Genomic DNA, 19,788 nt, shown 5'->3' with positions numbered 1-19,788 from the left:
TATACGTTTCCTGCTCTAAGATACAGCCTCTTTCATATTTGATCAAGTAACAGCCATTTGGAAAAGGATGTCTTACAGAAAAGACTTATACGCGTGGGTTTAAAAATGCTTTTACTTTTTTCTTTTTATCTTCTTGCTCCAATCTGTTCTACCTCCACAGCACGGATTGCCTGCCTGCCTCTCTTCACACAGATCCATTTCCTTTTCTCCAGAACAGCTGCCTCACAAACTACTGAGTCAGTCAACCTGTTGCCCATGTCTTCCCCCTCATCCTCCCCCCCTTTTTTTCCTACCTCTTTTTTGGTAACACAAATCCTCTTCCTTCTCCAACATTTCCTCCTGTGAAGGAGTATTTGTCATCTTCTCCCAGGTCCAGAATCACAGTTCATCTGTAAGAACCTTTGCTTCTTTAGGTTAACTGCTGATAGAAAGGATTCCTAGCTTCTACACCAGATGTTTTTTTCCTGCTGCAGCTTGTGCATTCATTTGTTCTTAAACTCCTCCTCCCTGCTTGGCAAGTATAAAAAGGAATCTTTTTTCCAAAAGACATTTAAAGTTCCTCACATGCTGACTTGGCTGTATGGAGCTCTTCCCACCTTTCTTACCATTTGAAGGGAAGAATGAGGCTTACTGCTAAGACTCTGCAGGTAACTCACTTTTCAATATGATAGTTAAAAGGAAAAAATTTACTTCAGTACAAGTGCTTAATTTTGGCCTCCATTATCATTACTTAAGATCTCGGTTCCAGATTTCTGTCGAAACTGTTCCACCAGGCATGAAGTACTTAAATGGTCATTTAGACTTGAATTACTTCAAGATTACCTGAGAGTCCTTCCTCCAAAGAATTTCCAGAACATCTTGCGAAGAACTGGGGGTGCCACTGGGTATCTGGGTCCTCGCAAACCAATGTGCTGCTTTTGTAGTGATTGCTGTAATACCGTCTGGGGATCTCCATGAAAACAGGGTAAGCTACCCTGCATCTAAGGCAAGCTCTTGCACATGGACTGTAACTATGGAGAAATTAGTATACTGTGTGTTCTCACCCTCACTTCACCCTGAAGTAACTTAAGTGCAACTATAAATAGAAAATCTATTTAGACACTTACTCCAATCAGAAATTAACATCTACCCAAGATCATGCATCTGTGCTGAATCCAAAGTTTTAACAGCTGGAAATGTCAATGATAAAGGACCAGCAGCGTAACTCAATATTTCTCCTTTTTTCAGAGCTTCTACCTACCGGTATTTTCTACCCGCCTCTATCAGAAAGCCAGAGAGAATAGTACACTAGAGTAGGCAAGTCTGTTTATTTCCACCTTGTCTTTGCAGTGCAGCCTTAAGAAACTAAGGTGTAGCTGGAGGACAACTAACTAGTTCACATAGCTCAAGTTCTTATTAAACCAGCAAACCTGGTTTTCTTTGCATTAAAGAAAACATTGGGAGTGCATGCAAACTTATCACCTCTCAGCTGGGGGGCAGCAACTTCTCAAGCTACTCAAGTCTCTCCACAAGCACTCATGTGAATAGCCTCAGGACAAGAACACTGTGAATGTTCATCATCCTGAAAAAAGGCTAAGAGAACTAGATCCTTGTCAGAAGTTACCTCACCAACTACTGCAAGCTGCTCAGATACTTCAATGGTAAATATTTCAGCATACTGTGTGGAAGAGTTGGAGTCAGACATTCGGAGTAGTGAGAAGTTCCAAATTTCCACAGTATATCAGCTATCTTAGGCTGAACGTCTGGAAGATTTCAAAGCCGCAGAAAAGTAGGTTAACAGATTGAAATGGGGGGGGGAAAAAAACAGACCAAACAATTAAATTTCATTTCTATATTTCAGTAAAACCTACTTGAATACACTTTGAAACAAGAGTACAACAAAATAGAATATACTTCAAATGTTGAATATACAAACTATTATAGTTCATTCTGAACACTGGTACTTCCCTCTTAACTTCAACTAAAAAAATTTACAGGTTTAAAACTACCTGACAAAAGTTCATGCTGGGTGTGACCTTTCAAGTGACAAGAGTAGAGCTGAAACTGAAATGTATGCACAGATGTCAAGGCTAAGTGAGAGACACAGGCATGTTATAGCAAAAGGCCAAAAGCCTGCTGCTATTTTGTCCACAATTAAGAAATTTAGACAGACTTTAACTACCATACAAAATATGTTACATGTAATTCTATAACAATACTGTGCTAGGTACAAGATTTTTAAAAAATCTGTTTTAATAAAAAAGCTTTACACAAACAAGCCATTAGCTTATTTCAAGAAAGATAACTGAAAATCAGTCTAAGGCTTTCATTTTAAATCTGCTTAAGCTGTATGATACAAAAATCCCTCTAGGTCTCTGTCTTCTTTTAGAAGCTCTTTAATCTTCTCCTTTATTTCACATTCTAGAATACCTAGTAGCAAGAGTTTTTCACATAGCACCAGTTGAGTACTGTGGGCACACAGTAGTAATTGCTGGTATGCATATAAAATGCATCAAATTTGCCATTTGTAACAATGAGACTTTCCTCTCCCCCCGAAAATTAAACCAAGGCAAAATATCTCACACAACTCTTTTAGTGTTCCAGATCTTAGTGTAACTTGGTAACGTAGTGAACTGTTTGGTCCCTTTTCAGTCCCTCTAACTTTCCTTCTCCACAGGTTCAGCTGTTTCCCAACTGGAAGAGGCAGTTTCTGTCAGTATATCAATGTGGTTCAAATCTCACTGAAACATGGGAAAATAATTTTTTTTTCCAGTAAGTCTTCAACATATGCATGTTTATTAACATTTCAAAACTCTCCTTTTTGACTTGGTGATCACATCCCCTTCCCTCCCCCAAATTATGTCAGTATACTCAAAACAATAACAGTCTAGAAGTCCATGCCGGAAGTGACTTATTCTTCATTTCTCACACGTTATGATTCCTTCTGTTTTCATCGTTACAGGAAGGGCAATGGCTGAGGGCGTACTAACTACTACAACATGGGTCACAGTCTTGCTTCCATCTGCTGGCTTCTCTTCTTGTACAAGCTGCAGTGTTTTCACTTCACGTTCCTGTTTTAAAGCTGCTGTGTCTGATTTAACTTCTGGACTTTTTATAACTGCACTAATAACCCTGGGAGGAGTCTGGCTAGATGCCTGCTGAGCAGGCACCGATAGTCTCATTACTGGTGTCCCATGAGCTATAGACATGGGGGTTAGTGCTCTAACAGCCAAGGGCGTTCCAACAATGTTAATACTCCCTGACCCAGTCAGGCCCGTTTTTGTTTGCAACTGACACTGTGTAAGTTGTGTGGCAGGGATAGTAATGATTTTGGCAGGCTGCATTGTGATTTTGTCTCCGTTTTCAGCAGAGGATGGCATCACAGTAGGGATTGTCTGGATTACTACCTTTGGAGTTGTTGCTGTTGTTGGACTTGTGTTGCTTATTAACGGTGACCCTGCATTTACTGACTGCACTGCCACGGTTGAAATTTTCTGTCCCAGAGAGGTCATTACAACAGGCACTTGCATTGCCACACGTACAGTCCTGCAAAATAAATAAATAAATAAATAAGTGTTTATTTAAGCCAAAACACATGGCATCATTAGGGCTGAAAATACAGACAGACAAATATAGAATTTACAGATTTTTAATGGGCTGTTTAAAAAAAATTACCTTTTTGTGCATCTAGCAATTGTAGCTCAAAAGTTTAGCAGCATTCATATCTCTCTCTTCCCCTCCACATAATTTTAAAATATGCTTGAGGGCAAGCACACTGACAGACAACTGGCTCTAGTCTCAGACACTAGACTTTCACAGTATTCTACCATGTTACATTGCTGCTTGCAAATCAATAAAGACTTCCAACTTTTAAAGTATAAAACCAGAAACTAAAAGACAGCTTCCTAACCAAAAAAATCAGCAAATGACAAGCCCAAGCTACAGTAATACCAACCTGGGAGCTGTTGTTGCTGGGACAGTAGTAGTGGTAGTTGAGGGACGAGATGATGATGTATCATGCACTGGTGAGGCAATGTTCACAACTCTGGTGACTGCTTTTTCTGTTCTGGTACAGCTTAACTGAGAGGAATTTTTTCCTCCACGTGCAGAGGTTGCAGCTTTTAAAAGGTTTTCTGCGGATAATGACACTCTCTCCAATGACTTTTCATCTGTAGGCATTGACAAATCTTCATTGCAAGATTCACTTTTGTCATCATCTATGACAACTATGTTTTTCGGCATCTCCTTAAACTGATACACAAGCCTCTGTCCCTCAACTTTTGCAAGGATTCCTCTTTGATAGTAGTATCTGCAAAGAAAGTACAAATAAGTAGTAACTGACACAGTGATAGTTTTTAAAGAATAACTCTTTCTATGCTAACAAGAAAATCTGAAGTAACCACAGTAATACCTACGATATGAAAAGTCATGGAAAGAAGCTGTAAGAACATATTGGCAAAGTATTTCAAGGATCTAGCTGAAAAAAAACCTGACCTTTTCAAATACGCACTTGAAATTTTAAACAGCAAATTAACTGATAACATAAAAAGCAACAGGAACTGCAAGACTGATGCCTCAAACAGCCAAGTCAGCAAGTATACAAAATTTTTTTAAAAATCTCAGAAATTTTCTTAGATCTATAGGCAAAATTAAGAATTATACTTTAAATTACAATAGACAATTTAAGTATTAATGGAGTTTACCTCAGGGCTCTTCCCATAGTCTCATAGTTCATGTCAGGTTTGTTTTTGTGTTTTCCCCATAGTTTGGAGACAGCTTTTGAGTCCACAAGCTTAAAGATGCCCTTCTCTCGCTGAGTCCATTTAATATAACGAGGACAAGTATTTTTGTCCTGGAGAAGGTCCAGAAGAAATTCCCATAAGTATGTTGTATTTCCTAACAATTAGAAAGCATTTAGATATTAGAAATCCACTTTTACTACCAGTAAACTCTCCGTATATAGGTAACTCTGAATGACCTATATTACAAGCAAATGTTACACAGAGGATGGTATGTAAAATAACTGGCAAGTTTTCATTCATTCTGATAAGTTTAGTAAAGCTTCCATAAATATTTACATTCCAAAAGAAGATAACCCAAGCATTCTGCTGTACAGCACAGGAGCCCCTTCAGTCCAGCGCCCACTCTCAGTTCCTGAAATAAAGTATGGAAGGGAGTACCAAGTCACTACAACCTACAGCTCCTTAGCAGGGACAGGAAGAGAGGAGCTCAGAAAGTTTTTCTCATGTTCTCTTAACAGGGAATTGAAATGCCAGTGCATTTTATGATGGTGAAGGACAGGGGGCTATAAATATTTTAATAATACATAGTACCTTCAATAACTAACCATCTCAAACTGTGTTAAGGGTCCTTGCACTGTACCATAACCTCCTGCTTACTTCGATGGGACATCAGCATCAGACTCTCACACTTTTTAGTGACACCCCCTGTTCTGACCCTTCTCAAATATATGTCGCAGAGTGACCAACACCCTCCTAGGTGCCAAGCCATTCCAGTTACATCCTGCAAGTGTTCATACAGTAGAAATGCCAAAGACCTCTCTGTAATTAGGGAGGTACAGCACAGAATGAAGGCTGCCTAGAGAAGAATTAAAAGTGCTTCTGAGATACTCCAGAGGTGTACCATTTCCACCAGGGGAGTCCCAAGATGAGATTTATGATGATGAATATCAGGATGGCATGAAACAAAACAGGGAGGGTTGTCTGGACTCTGGTTATACCATTTGCATCTAGGAAAAGGGGTAGAGATGCAGGAGAAAAAAAAAACAAAAAAACACACACTGCATTCCAATTTGTACCATTGGAAAGGATTCCTAAAGGGATCTGAGAAGGAAGAACCGAGACAGAGCTACAAGAGTTAATATAACCTCAAAATATTACTCCCAGTTCTTCACTTGACCATGCTTCCAAAGCCCATTGGATGCTGAGGGCTAAATAAAAAAAGAAAAAAAAAAAGTGTAAAAGGATCATTAATTCCTGAGATTTGGTGGCCCAGCATAGCATTTGTTATGCCACAATGAAGACAATTAAAAATATGTTAAGACAGGTTAAAGACAACTGTCACAGACTCCAAGAAGTCAGCTGTCCTTGAAAAGCCTCAAAAGAGAAAAGTTGGGGTTTCCACCTTCCGGAAGACCATCTCATATAGAGAGAACAAATGTATTTTACCAAGTGGTCCAATAAACAGTAGGTACCAATCCAAGAGCTGCCAAAAATCCAGCTTCCAGTGGTTTTCAGAGACATTTGAATTTGATCTATATAAGGAAATAGTCAAGAAAACCCAGGAATCTTGGAATCATCCTAGATAATCTCAGCTCTGTATCTTAGGGAAGGAAAGAATAATTTTGACAAAATATACTCTTGCAACTTTTTAAAATCATTTTTCTCATTTCATTTCTCAAGTCAAAATAGCTCAACTTACTGTTTGTTGCATGCTAAGTGTTACAACTTCTCATAACTGCACATAACAAAAAGACTAGTAAGTTCTCAGATCAGTAAGACATTTACCACAGAAAAAATATTAATTTGCAGAGTATTCCTTGGAATTAATCCAGTGTTTTTTTCCTCTAGCTCCTCAGAAATAGAATTTCTGGATTCACTGCCAAATGCTGTAGGTTTGCAGAAATAAAAGTGAACTTCAGCATCAGGAAGTGAACAGGAACTTCAAAAGAAACCATTCCCTAAAGTGCTTCATTTTTCTGCAGGAACAGTGCCCACTGACTCAACAGTTCTTCCTTTTCCCTCATAGTTTACACTGACCCAAATAACAGCTTTTTTCCACAGGAGAAGTGTGGAATAGCCAAACGACTCAGAAACCACATACCATGCCAGAAGACCCAATGATACTACTGCTATGCTGCTGTGCCAGCTGTAGCTACCATGCATTTAACACAGAGCCGATTTTAGAAATGCTTAACACAATTTTGAATCATTTTTTAAATCCTTTCTCCTAAAACACACACTTTCCTAATTCAATGAATCCAAGCATACAGACACCTGAGGAAGAGAAAGACATGGTTATAAAACATATTATATGAACGGGTTTACATTTATGCCACCGTTAAGCATTAGAAAGTCCAGTCTGGTAGACATAAACATGTATTGCAGCTTGCTAGGAAGACAGAAGTCTTCTTTAATTACATACAATCGTCATCTCCTCTCTGAAAGGTCTCAAGCTAACTGATGCTGTAAGCTGGCACTGCGGAGCTAGACATGATTATTGACTACCTTAGCTTCAATACAGAGTAGATTTTGCATATGGAAATAAATTTTTTGTGGTTAGCTGATCATTACAACTGCCAGCTATTTAAGAAAGTTAGCAGCAGTCTCAAAATAGAAGAATTAATGGCCAGAAGGCATGTGAATGATACAAGGTACTGTGTGTGTCAATGATCTGTCACACTGGTACCAGCATCTTTGTGGAGAGGCTTAAGGCCAACTTTGCTCCCTCCAACTAAAGGGAAAATCCCCGGCAGCTATATGCTATCTGCCTCTACTTTAAAAAGAGTATTTAAGCAAAGCAGAAAAAAAAAAATACAGAAAGAGAAACCAAGCCTAAACTGCTATTCCTCTGTGCTGGAAGCAATAATAGTAATTCTATCCCACTTAATAATAATAATACCTCTTCAGTTCCTCCTATATAAAGAACTCAAGGGACCAACTAAATCAGATATACAGCTGCTTTACTTTGCACCAGAAAGTATCAGAGATGCACCTGGGAATGAGTATCCACAAGGACAAAGAGCAATCCCCTTCCCAGCTGTACACAATCAGCTCTCATCTCTCTCCCCCATGACTTAACTCCACTGATAGTACTGAGTTCTAGGAACAGGTTCTGCTTTTTCCAAAAAGATGCTGCACGTAAAGTAGCTTATATTTGCAAGTAATTTTTAAAATAAGTAACAAAAAAAAATCCAGTTATAAAACATTTTGTAGGACACTAAGTTAGCTTACGTTAAGGGAAAAAAAATCTACTTTATGACAGTTGTAGTATAAAATATGTAACAAGATACCTTGCACGGACAAGAGACATAAGCAGATCACTAAAATGGCCAGCAGAAGTTTAAAAAAGTCAGTAACATCCCCTACCTCATAAAACAAACAGCTACAGAGAGAAATTGCTAATAGAGACAAAAACTGGAAGAGAGAAACGTAGACCTCCTTTTTAAAAATTATGGTGCAGCAGACTAGGAACTAGGACACTTCACAAGTACTCTTCAGATAACGGCAAGCTGTAATCATGATATCAGTTAGAAAGAAGGCTAAGAAGCCTTTAAGAATACTGAAAAAAAAACAAAAGAAAATCAAACAAGATGTATTTTTAAGCACACCAGGTGCAGAGATCTGTGATCATCATTAAGGTCCACTGCTACACCCCAAACTGAAGAAGCAGAGAAGTTTATAGTTACTTTTTGTATTCGTTTTCATAAGCTAACATCTGCACAACATCAGTCTCATTCTTCCTTGGCCTACACACAAATATGATGGCTCAGGAGCTATACCCAGATAAGAAATTATGTAAACAGCAGAGGTCTTGCTTTCAAATGAATCCCAAAATAGTAGTGCTCAGGCTGACAACTGCACACTCCCTCAGCCATTATGCTGCTCCTAAAAGTCACTACAACTTTGTCTCTCCTAGATGTAGCAACATCACCAAACAGCTTTTTGTGCAGTAAGGGGAAAAGAGATCCATGTTCTTCATCCACAACCAGGGGAAGAGCTGATACACTGTACTCCGCTTCAAAGGCAGCCTGTGAGCGAAGGTTTGCAAGCTCTGGGCTGTCTGCTGGGTGAAGGGCAGGGGCCTGGAGACCAAAAAAGGACTCACTATTCATCAGAAGAAACTTTAGGAAAGTATAGTCCTCCCACACAAAGCCTCTCACTCAACCACTAAGGCAGCATATCAACATTTGTTTTTCCTCTTATGCCAAACTGAATCTATTAGTTAAGCAGCATATTCCCACCGAAGTTTGTGAATCAATTAAGGAAACATGTTTTCAACCACCACCATTAAAAATGCTTATAAGCTGCTTTTACTTGACAACAGGCCTTTCAGTGGCAGCTTAACAAATTACGTATCTAGCAACAAGCTAACATGCACCACAAGAGACAGCATGAGCCAATAAACATAAATTAAACGAAAAAGAAAATGCAGAAAGCTTACTAACTGCGGAGTGTATTATTGGGCACTTATGGAGTGGTAGCACACAACCTTGTGCTACATCCTGTACAACCAGGTTTGAAGACTTGGAATAAAATTAAAACTGTGACAAAGTCAGTGGGAACTCAACCACCAACCTTTCCAAGATCTGTATTTTTCCAGTAACATATACAATATAAATACACTGCATAATCTTAAAGACTCAATAAAGAGAAAAATATACCTTTGCCTTCTCTAGGTTTCTTCTTTATACCTAGATCCGGAGACCCATCGGAAATAGCTGATTGTTGGGTCTTTGGTTTACGGCCAGCTGCACATAAAAAGAAAATGGAAAAACTATTAAACATACACAGAATAAAAGTATTTTACAGTTTGACTTCCCTGAAAGAAGCAGATCATACTTTTTTTTTTTGCCATTTCCTTGCTAAGGGTATGGATAAATTTAAATTCCTAGATTACTACTACTATATATTCAATGTAATTCATCATTTGTTTGCTTATTTCTTAAGCAGATGAGTTAAGGTTAGGTGAGGCAATCGCCAAACATATGAAGTAAGACTTCTACATATTTGCATGCTTTCACTCCAGTGTCTGTTTTACTACGAAATGTACTACTCTTTCTGTTTTCTTTTGATATTCTAATACATATGTATTAATCTAAGCATCAGTTTTCCTAAGAAAATTTACAACCCAAACTGTACTCTTCTGCATGTATATAAAAAAGTCTTTAAAAAAATAAAAAACTAGTCATGCGCCCCCTTGCGAACATACCCTACTGACAGGATCATCATCCTTTCATTATGAAACAAGTAACAAGCACAAATACGTTTTTCAAGGTAGAAACCATTCTGGGATGGCCATTGCATCAAACACTCCTTTATGTGATGTAAACCTAAGTATCACTTAAAGCTAACCACAAACACTGCACCCGCTCATTTCAGCCCGGCTGCCCGCCGAGCGCAGGCTCGCCCGGCCCCCGGCGTGCTGCCAGGGCTGCCACATGCCTCCTGCCCGCCGCGGGCCTCCTGCCCGCCTGGCGCGGCTCCCACCTGCCTGCTGCCCTCCTGCAAGGCGGCTTAGGAGGGAGACTCCCCAGGGCAGCCTCCGAACTGCGCGAGGGCCTGTGCCAGGGAAACCCTCTCCCGGCAGGACCTGCGGCTTCTTGATCCTTTACACTTCGGTGACCTCAAGGTAAACAGGCCCAAGCCGGGAAGAGGATTGCACCCAGCGGCAGCAGACTGTAAACAGTCCAGGCTCCTGCTCGCAGTTAAAGGAAAACAACAACGATTTAAGTCTCCTGTCTCAGGCATAAGAGCACTAATTCTGCCTGTTGAACAATGCCCTTCATTAAATACTGAACTTTAACAGTCATTAATTATGAAGACTAAAGTTATGGTTCCAAAACTATGCTGAATGACTTTCTACACTTAAAAAGCAGGCATTTGGACCCTCTGTAATGGGAAAAAACTACATACAAAATAGCCTTCATGAAATTTCAGAACTTGCTGAGCATAGCCCTGTAACATAACCTGCCCAGTAATGACCAAATAGTGGAAAAATAAACAAAGAGTTTAATCCAGCGTATGGCCACAGCCACTAAAATTTTTCCATCATGATGTTCTTGCCTAATGTCATTTGCAGTAGAGCTACAGTTGTCCGGGTATCCAGGTCTGCATATCCATCTTTATGTGTGTCCATTTTAAATCTAATTTTAATAGATTTATACTGTTTTATCACCACTTTGCTATTTTTTTTTCTAAATTACAAGTAAATACTCCATCTTTGCATGTTTGGAAGCTCTAATAAAACAATATTGTAGGGTTATGTGAATTATATTGGTGCCTGTAAAAAAAACTGCTAGACCAGAGAGAAACTTCATCTGCTGCCAGCCTTTAACAGCAATCTTATTTGGCTGCTAAACACTTATAACTCAAACACTGTTCTGAATAGTTTGTCCTGCAAAACATGCCGATCAGACAAATAAGATACCTCTCTTACCAGGAAGATATTCTATTTATTTTGTAAACTGATTTATGGGTCTGTAAGTTAACATTTACAAAGGTGCAGATTAATTATGAATTGCAGCGAGAAAATGGAGTTATAGCTCACAGTGAATATCTACTGTTCAAAAGCTTCACTGAAAGCAGAGTAACCACAAGAGTCACACATTGATGGAGTATCACTGGCTGTTTAGTGGTATCCAGAGAAAAACACTGTGATAAACACTACTCCAATACTACTGAATTCCCCCCTCCAAAAAAAAAAAACTGCTGACACTGAAGTCCTCCCTCAAGGGTGTCTGTCAGCTGGGGCACTAGGACTTTAGACATTTTTAGAGTGCTGTAAGAACGTGCCAGCAACCCCCTAGGCAAAAGCAGGGATTTCCTGTAGTACTTTCAAGCTCCTGTCCTAAAAATACCACTGTGGGCACCACAGCTTGCTTAGTTACTTCACAGGAGGCAACAGCTAAATTATCAAATACATAGGGGAAACGGGGCTACAAAGCTGAAAAAACTGAAAGAAGGAAGGAAGAGACATTCCATAAGCACAAAAACCCAAAGCACGCACAATCACTGTTGACTGCCTCAAGGTTATTCAAGCCTCTTTCCACTAACAGCCACCCAACCCATTTGAGTAATCAGCACGTGCGTGCACATACACACACCAAACCCCTTTGCCCTGTAATCCTGCGAGCTGGCAAAGGCAGCTTAAAGAACACAGCTTAAGTTTAGTAAATCTGACATTTTGGCAATGAAGGTGTAATATGCAGAGTATTCTAGATTTGATTTTTCATTTGCTACTGGATAGTAATAAAGTAATTGAAATATAATTACTGTGGCATATGCAGAATTCATTGTAGAACTGGCTTTCACAAAATGACTTTTCTCCTCAAGGCTGCAGTAGTAAGAACATTCTACAAAATATATTCACTGCAGAAAACTGTTAGTTAATAAAATCAGTATGGAGATGCTATCACAAGTCTGGCGGCAGCATCTTAGAAAACAACATAAGCTGAGAACTTTGGCCCAAAGAAGAGAAGAGGTTTGGCGTTTCATGCTGTAATTCCAGTGTCCCATCACAAACACCATTCAGTGAAGCACCTCTGATCATACACATATTACAGTTCTTACGCCCTACATAATTTCAGATGTTCTCAGCAGATATTATTTCTTCTCATAGTGGCCTGGACTTCTAGCATTTGAAATATTTGAAATTGAATGCAAGACATAGGATGATTCAGGAATAACTGTCGATACCTATTAGCAAGATCCAAATGTCCAAAGGCAGGATGAAATTCTGCCTTTTTCTCAAAAAAATCTCTGAGATCACCCTTTCTCCAAATATATTCATATTTCAGGGAACAAACATTTATTTACCCACACATCCTCTTTGAATCCTTCTTTACCTTCCCTCCACTCCCTAAATCTTTCTTAATAAAAACAAAAAAAATAAAACCTTTTTCCTTCATGGCTCAGTGAACTGCATCCTCCTGCTTATCATTTTCTCTCTTTTTTGTCGCACACTCATTTTCTAAAGACTCACATTTCAGAGTTCAATTACTCTGCATTACTATAGGAGTAGAAAAATCAGACAATCTAACCTATCTGCACCAGTATCAAGCACACCATCTGCAGCAGGGCACATTAGAAATAGTTTTTGAGATTGCTGCTACAAAGAGCTACATATACCTTTTTTCTTTTTCATTGGTTCATGGGTATCAGGGGATGTCGGAACAGGAGATGCATCCATCGGTTCTGATTCCTCCGTTGATACCTCCACCACAGTTTCTGTGATCACATCAGGTCTCATGGCAGCGTGGATAAATTCTGGGGTTGACACACAAGGAGGGACAAACACTTCCACTATGTTGGGGAAGGGGGGGGGGGAGGAAGCAGAGAAGAGTATATGACGAAATTTCTAAGTTTCTACCTATTTTATCATGCTTACATGAAATCATTTTAAACAAAGCATCCTAAATAGTATAGCAAGATTCAGTACTAACAACCTGTCACCTAGAAAATCAATCCACACCCCAAAACATGCACACATGGGGTATCTCAGAGCAATATTCTTTAGAATTAAACTCAATTTTAAATTAAGCGAGTTCAATCTCTGATCCTAAATGAGCAAATGACTGACTGGATCCACTTCAACCTCCATTTCCTATTTCGTAGCTTTCAAGTTACAGTTTGACCATTATTTTAACCAACATAAATTAAGTAACTTCGAAAGGAACAGCAAGTTAAAGGAATCATCAATATTAACTTTCATTTTTTTAAACTGATAATACTTTGCAATATAGTGCATTTAGATATTCTCTCTAAAATAGAAAAAAGGTTAGAAATTTTTCCCTTAAAATAACTGCTTGTTTTATCAATGTAAAATAACAAGTCCATTTCAAATGTGTAATTGTTCAAGTACCTATATCCAATAACCTCTCTCCGAGAAATGAAATCATCTGAAGTATGCTTGTTACAGGATGAGGAAATCACATAAAACTCAAACAAATCAGTAGTTTTGGAATAATCAAGCAAATGTTTTAAATCACATACAGCTCTATACACAAGCAGGTTTCTCATTCACTTGCACAAACTGGTGGAGGGAGAAACTGCTTAAGGAGCAGGAACTGTGCTTGACATACCAGGACTCCTGGCATCTCTCAGGCAGGTAGGAGACTCCATATGAAGCAAGGCCTCTGCAGCTTCAATTGTCTTATCTGTGCAGTGCACATTACTTCCATGGACTGATGCTTCCACTGTAAAATAATACAAAATATAATGAGACCAGATTATTTATATAACAAAGTCCACAGATACTTCTGTACAACAGCACTATTCAATCTTAAACACCAAGACCCCCAAATTGACTGGTGTCTTTACACCTTTGTATCTTCCTGTCAACAGGGACATTTAAGACAGACATGACACAAGCAGAACCAACACTACCACTTCTCAGACTAAACTTCTGGTTCGCAAACAAGCTCCCCACTTCTATTAGGTGATCAAGAGCTTATGGAAGCATACTTTGGGGACTTGTCTTCTGCCTTCAATTTAACAAGAACAAACCAGATTATAAAGAAGATGGCTAAAAGTTAAGGTCACCTCTCTTCAGATTTTCAGTCTAGTTGGATAGAAAAATATAAATACAAGATTAGTTTGCAAAACAGATATATCCAGTTTCATTTCCTGACATTAAATATATCTGCAAGTTGGGTTTAGCAGGCTTGTTTGTTAAAAACAAAACGCAAAGCATATACCACACTATGCAGAAATTTTTTAAGCAATAGCTGAGGAAAGAAGGTAAAATTTTCTGGATTTTTTTAAGTTCTGAAAGTTTAAGAAAACTAAGTTATTAATCAAAAGTAATTAAAAATAACCTTGAGAAAAGAACACATTTAAATATTTATAGAGGGCAGATCACAGCAACTTGTACACAGCAGGAGCACGAAAAAAAAAATCCAAATTTTCAATTAAAACTATAATCCTATTCAAGGCCAACTCTACAGTCCTCACCCTTGAAAAGGTTTGTAAAACTGGCGACTCCAGGAACACCTGTTGCACATCATCCACACTCTCACTAAGGTACTCCGGCTCTCTCCAGTTGCTCTTTCCATTTATGGCAATCTGCTCAAAGCTGAACAGTTCCAGCAAGGCAGCCAACATCTGAGTAAATCTATCTTTAGCGTAAGCAGGGTCACCTATCTCCAGCGTCAGTGAACTAAAGAGGATTCAGTATAATTTTCTACGGGAACTTCAAGGCATCTATCCTGTTACTGAAAACGTCTAAGAAACAATTTGACATTTCTTTAGTGAAAAGTAGAAAAAATACTACTGGCATTAGTTTTGCCATAAGAAAACACAAGAGAGATGCAGATACACAGGGGGAAAAGTGTCTACCATATTCCTATTTAATACTGTTGAAAAGCAAGGATTAAAAACTTACTAAAAACCTACCAGCCAGTAAACTAAACACACAAACCTGAAGCCAAAAGCAAACAAAATCAAGAAGACACACAAATGCAAAATCCTGGGTGAATGAAATGTTTGGCTGAAACAGCCAAGCTGCCCACCAGCGGGCTGCTGAGGTTTCTGCCCCAGCGCTGTCCCCGGACACCATTTCGGGGCTTTATGTTGGGGGACAGAAGACGCCCGATAGCGCTGACATTCCACCACCGCCTCCCTGCAGCAGCGGGGAGAAATGAAAGCCTACCAAAGCATGGAAAATCACGCTAAAAGAGAGGGTCCCTGCTCCAGGCTCCCTTCCCAGACAAGCGGTGGCACTCGGTAGTAGAGCCTTGGGCCCCCAAGAGCCCCTGCCCCACCTGCAGCTCCAGGGCACTGCCCCYGTCCCCGTTTGGGGCCGGGCCGAGCCAGGCACACAACACCTCCACTGAAGTCAGCARTCTTGCAGCAAACCCTCCGCCTAAACATTTTTCTTTATAAAGAGGAGCTTCAGTTGCACAAAAGTTGCTGACAAAGTTTCCCCTCATCTACCACCTAAAACTTTCCACTGATCATCAGAATACGGAAATGATATTCAGTTTGCCATTATAAATATATCACTTCTACATCAATACTGGAATCAGAAATTCTAAGTCAGCATTAAGCACATTATTGAACTGCAGTATAAAAAAGATTTAAAGTGGGTTAGCAAAGATTTTCGCCCTCACCCTCCTTAATGAAGGGCAGTACAATTTTCAATTTTGCTTCTGCTGGTTACCATTTTGGAAATAACTAGTTAGTTTGTTTCTTTGACAATATCATGTTCTGCATATACACAGAAAGAAGACAAAATGATGGTTTAAAGTCAGCTTTGTATCTTTCCAATATTATGCTGTCCTGACTAGAAGCCAGAGCAGTCTGAAAGGAGACACAACTCCCTGGCAGCAGAGGGGAAGGCTGCAACTCCATTCCAGTGGAGCAAGCACGCACAGGAGCCACTTGATCTCTGACCGAGGCAACCATACCACCTCCGATAAAAATATAATTACCTATTCTTCAAATACTTTCTGACATGTAAATACCAACTCCACAGATGCTTTTTCAACATTTTATACTTCRGACCCCACTAAAATCGCCATTTAAAACACATGAAAGAAAAAAAAATAGCAACACGTTTGCTTCGGCTGGAACAAAACACATGCTGTCTGTCTATCACGACAGTTAACAAACTAACCTAATGCTTCCAGAAAGACATCTATTAAATACTTACTAAAATGAGTAGTTGTCAAGTCTGAAGTCTTCCCAACTAGCTACGTCCTCTCTGTAGCCATTCCATGGTTTTGGTCTTAGAAGCATTAGCATACCCAGCGAGCATTGCAATAGTTTTCAGTTGTTCTGCGGCAACATTATTGCCCCAACATATTTGGGAAAGAAAAGTGTAAATTCACCCCTCAATACAAAATCTTACATAAAATGTCATTTTGCCACTCTAGAAAATGTCTAAGCAATGGAGCACAGCAAGTCAAAGTGTTCATTCACAAGGTGTATATACTGGTGAAAAAACAGAGCTAGAAAAAGATCCTGAAGATGAAAAGGGGTAACAAGCTGGAAGTGTTCTCTGAGACAGCGGATGGACAAGCAAAAACCAGTAGGCTGTTCTTGAAGATGACTTGATAAGGAAGTATCATCAATTAGATAAAGAAGTAACATTAATTAAACTGTACTTGTATCATGACAGTTTGTAGTGCTTTCCAAGATAATGACAGGGGAAGAAGGCAAACCAAATGAGCAGAGGTCCTCAATGAAAAAAAGCCAACTCCAATCAAAAGACTGGAAATCACTGAATGGTCTTTGCTATGCAGTGCCTTTCACTGTACAAGCACGTATCATCACAGCAATCTTAATCCTCTCTCTACATATCCAAGGTTGTGATACTCAAGCATAGTTTTAAAAAAACTTTAACCAAGGAATAATATTTATCACCCGTTACTCCAAAAATGTCTGATTCAGAAATTTTCTATTACATTTATACTATAAACCATGATACCACTGAGCACACATAAAAGACTCCCAAAACTAAAAACTGTATTGCTTGAGTAAACAACTTCAGATTTAACTCTCTTACCTTACAGGCTCATTTTAGGAAGAACTACCACTTGCCCAAAACAAGCAAAGTAGTTTACTAGACGATGGTTAAGTTTTCCAGACTTCAGTAAGCTTCAGTTCTCGTCATACACAGTTACCAATCCAGAGCTAACATGACCACTTTTACCCTTTTGGGTCTTTTAACCCCAAAATTTCATCTTGCTCCTTTTATGAAGCATCTGATTCTCTGGCATTTCTTAAAACGGTTTATAAAAACTCTTAAGCTTTCTGATCTCTTTTGTGCAGAAAATTAAGGATCCTCTTATAAAAAATTGTATTTCCACTGGAAAATAAAATAATTTTAACTTCTAAAAAACAGTTAACTAGGCTAGCTGATGTCTCTCTTCAGTGTTGACCTAATGTCTTCTAGCCCCACTTCCATCTTTCTAAACAAATAGTGTGTACAGATTATTCAAGGCCCTCAACAGCTGTTACAAAATACCAAACTTGGTAATTAAGTCTGACAGGGCTGTACTTTAGCATTACAGAACAGAATACTGGCAATGTATCAATTTTGTAACAATGCTCCTAGTTTTAACTGAAAGAAGAGTAACAAAATGAACTAAAGCAAGCCATAAGAGAGAGAAAAAAATGGACTGAAATTTTCAGTGTTACTTTTTGAAACTGCAGTACAGCCCCCTATCTTTATCTGAAGAGCTATCACTGTCTGCATTTACAAGGTCAACACTCAACTGTAGCACCTGATTTACAATAGCTTATCCTTTAATACTATCAGGCAACTAGAGCAATACTGTAATGAAGAATTCACAATTCCAAGCATGGAACTCAGTCAAGAGTAACTACATATACTCTAACACACTTCATTAAAGTTTATTGGTGTTCACATGCTTGTTTTATCTCAGCATTTTAAAGACCGCAATAAACAGTAGCGTAAGGCAGTACCAGTGCTTAAGTCATATTTTAATTGCCACTACATGTAATACCCATAATCTTTCTATACACACTATGTCACTGGAGAAGGGGATATTTTTAGCCAACTGATTGTTTTATGGCAGACATTTGTTCAGCAACTGAAGGGCAATTCCTTGATTTCGTGAATATTTTGAACTCCCTCGTTAGGCTTTGCTAGTTCCAAAGATTTTCAGCTGAAGGGAATGTAAAGATGATAAATAATCCACTGCATACCAGCAACTGATAATAAAGACAAGAGCAGTCATCTTAAAATACCTGCTTCCCAGTGTGCTGTACATTATCAGGCCAATATTGAGAGATTTTTTTTTTATTTTTTAAAAGCCTATCTTTTTAAAGTCACATAAGAGTTGCTCTTACAACCAGGAATTAGGATAACCTTAAGTGGGAACAACTTTGCCTCAGCTTTCCTCCCACAGCTATCAAACACTCTGAGGTTTTCTCAACATTGAGGCCACGAGATATAGGAAGAAACAAGGCATATTTAGTGCAATCCCTTAGGATAAAGGATTCCTCTCTTAAACCCACACAATACCATCTACATACATACATACATAAGTAAACAGATATGGTGTCCTGATAGTGTGATGATGGGAATACTAGATGTGTGTAGGTATGCATATCCCACACTGCAATGCAAATATCAAAAGAAAAGAAAACAGCATTAAGTTAGCTAGGCTAAGGACATTAGAAAGAGCAATACAAAGGTCAGTTCTTATTTATCTAAGGGTTAGCTCAGATGACCACAAGCAATCAGTTGGAGCAACTTAAGAAACTGCTGAGACAATAACCAACTACTTAAAAGTTCTCTATCCACTGACAATCAAAAGCAAAAACTGACTGACTGAAACCTCCTGCAGTAATGAGACATACAGAAATCAGAGATTTCAGTTGAACATTTTTTTGTGTAGAGAATCAGTTCTACTGACAAAGTTAAACTATCTTTTTCATTACTCATAGAAGAATATTGAATGCTTATGACATGCTATACTTTTTCAGTTCTGGAGCATAACGTTTCTACATTGCTTTGTTTAAAAAGCAATTTTTTCCATATTAAATAAGCCATCACAAACTTTAGGCAATATGGCCCCCCCTTTTTAAATGGCAATATCTTAATATACTGGCAAATGATAGAGCACTTACATTTAGCACATATTTACACTCATATAAATCTAATACCATGTCGTCGTTAAATATAATACAAAACCAAAACTAAAGCATACATTCAATTTATTAGCCTGCAGACACTAGGCATACAACTCACTACCTTTAATGCTCTACACTGTTTTTCCACATATGATTCCAAGGACCATTTAGAAAAAAGGAGAGACTCATGTCGCAGAGACAAAAAATCACAGCTGATAAGGTTTTTGTGCAGGACTCCAGATTTTAATGTTGTATCTCCTTGTGCTTGAGAGCAGTGCAACGTTGTTAATAATCACACCAGGGAAACGCTGCGCTTAGAGAAAACCCCGTAAGCACCATCCGTCTTCCCCACTTAGAAACTATATACTTAATCCAAAGAGCACAGATACATTTTGGGTGATGCTGAGGACATGTAACGAGCTCCCAGGCGACGCGGGAGCCCGAGAGGTCCCCCCCCGCGGAGCGC

General features: G+C 38.9%; 1 protein-coding gene across 9 annotated transcripts in view; it reads right to left on the bottom strand.

Moving 5' to 3' along the window:
- Window positions 1–1,816: 1,816 nt before the first annotated feature.
- Window positions 1,817–19,788, bottom strand: part of ELF2 (E74 like ETS transcription factor 2) — a 41,781-nt gene continuing 23,809 nt past the window's right edge. For 7 of the 9 annotated variants that reach the window (XM_026064368.1, XM_026064369.1, XM_026064371.1 and 4 more), the window contains 6 exons: window positions 13,802–13,915; window positions 12,849–13,022; window positions 9,383–9,469; window positions 4,683–4,875; window positions 3,935–4,288; window positions 1,817–3,525 (listed from right to left, as the gene is read on the bottom strand). In XM_026064368.1, coding sequence (XP_025920153.1) covers window positions 2,898–3,525; window positions 3,935–4,288; window positions 4,683–4,875; window positions 9,383–9,469; window positions 12,849–13,022; window positions 13,802–13,915 — 1,550 coding nt within the window. In that variant the 3' untranslated portion in view covers window positions 1,817–2,897. Of the gene's footprint in view, window positions 3,526–3,934; window positions 4,289–4,682; window positions 4,876–9,382; window positions 9,470–12,848; window positions 13,023–13,801; window positions 13,916–14,672; window positions 14,870–16,371; window positions 16,393–19,788 lie in introns of those variants that run through there. The other 2 variants (XM_026064370.1, XM_026064378.1) reach the window with 2 other exon arrangements.

This window comes from Apteryx rowi, unplaced genomic scaffold (genome assembly GCF_003343035.1).
Source record: "Apteryx rowi isolate R43461 unplaced genomic scaffold, aptRow1 scaffold_215, whole genome shotgun sequence".
Classification (NCBI taxonomy): domain Eukaryota; kingdom Metazoa; phylum Chordata; class Aves; order Apterygiformes; family Apterygidae; genus Apteryx; species Apteryx rowi.
The sequence above is the reverse complement of the archived record's forward strand: the minus strand, read 5'-3'. Positions and strand labels throughout refer to the sequence as shown.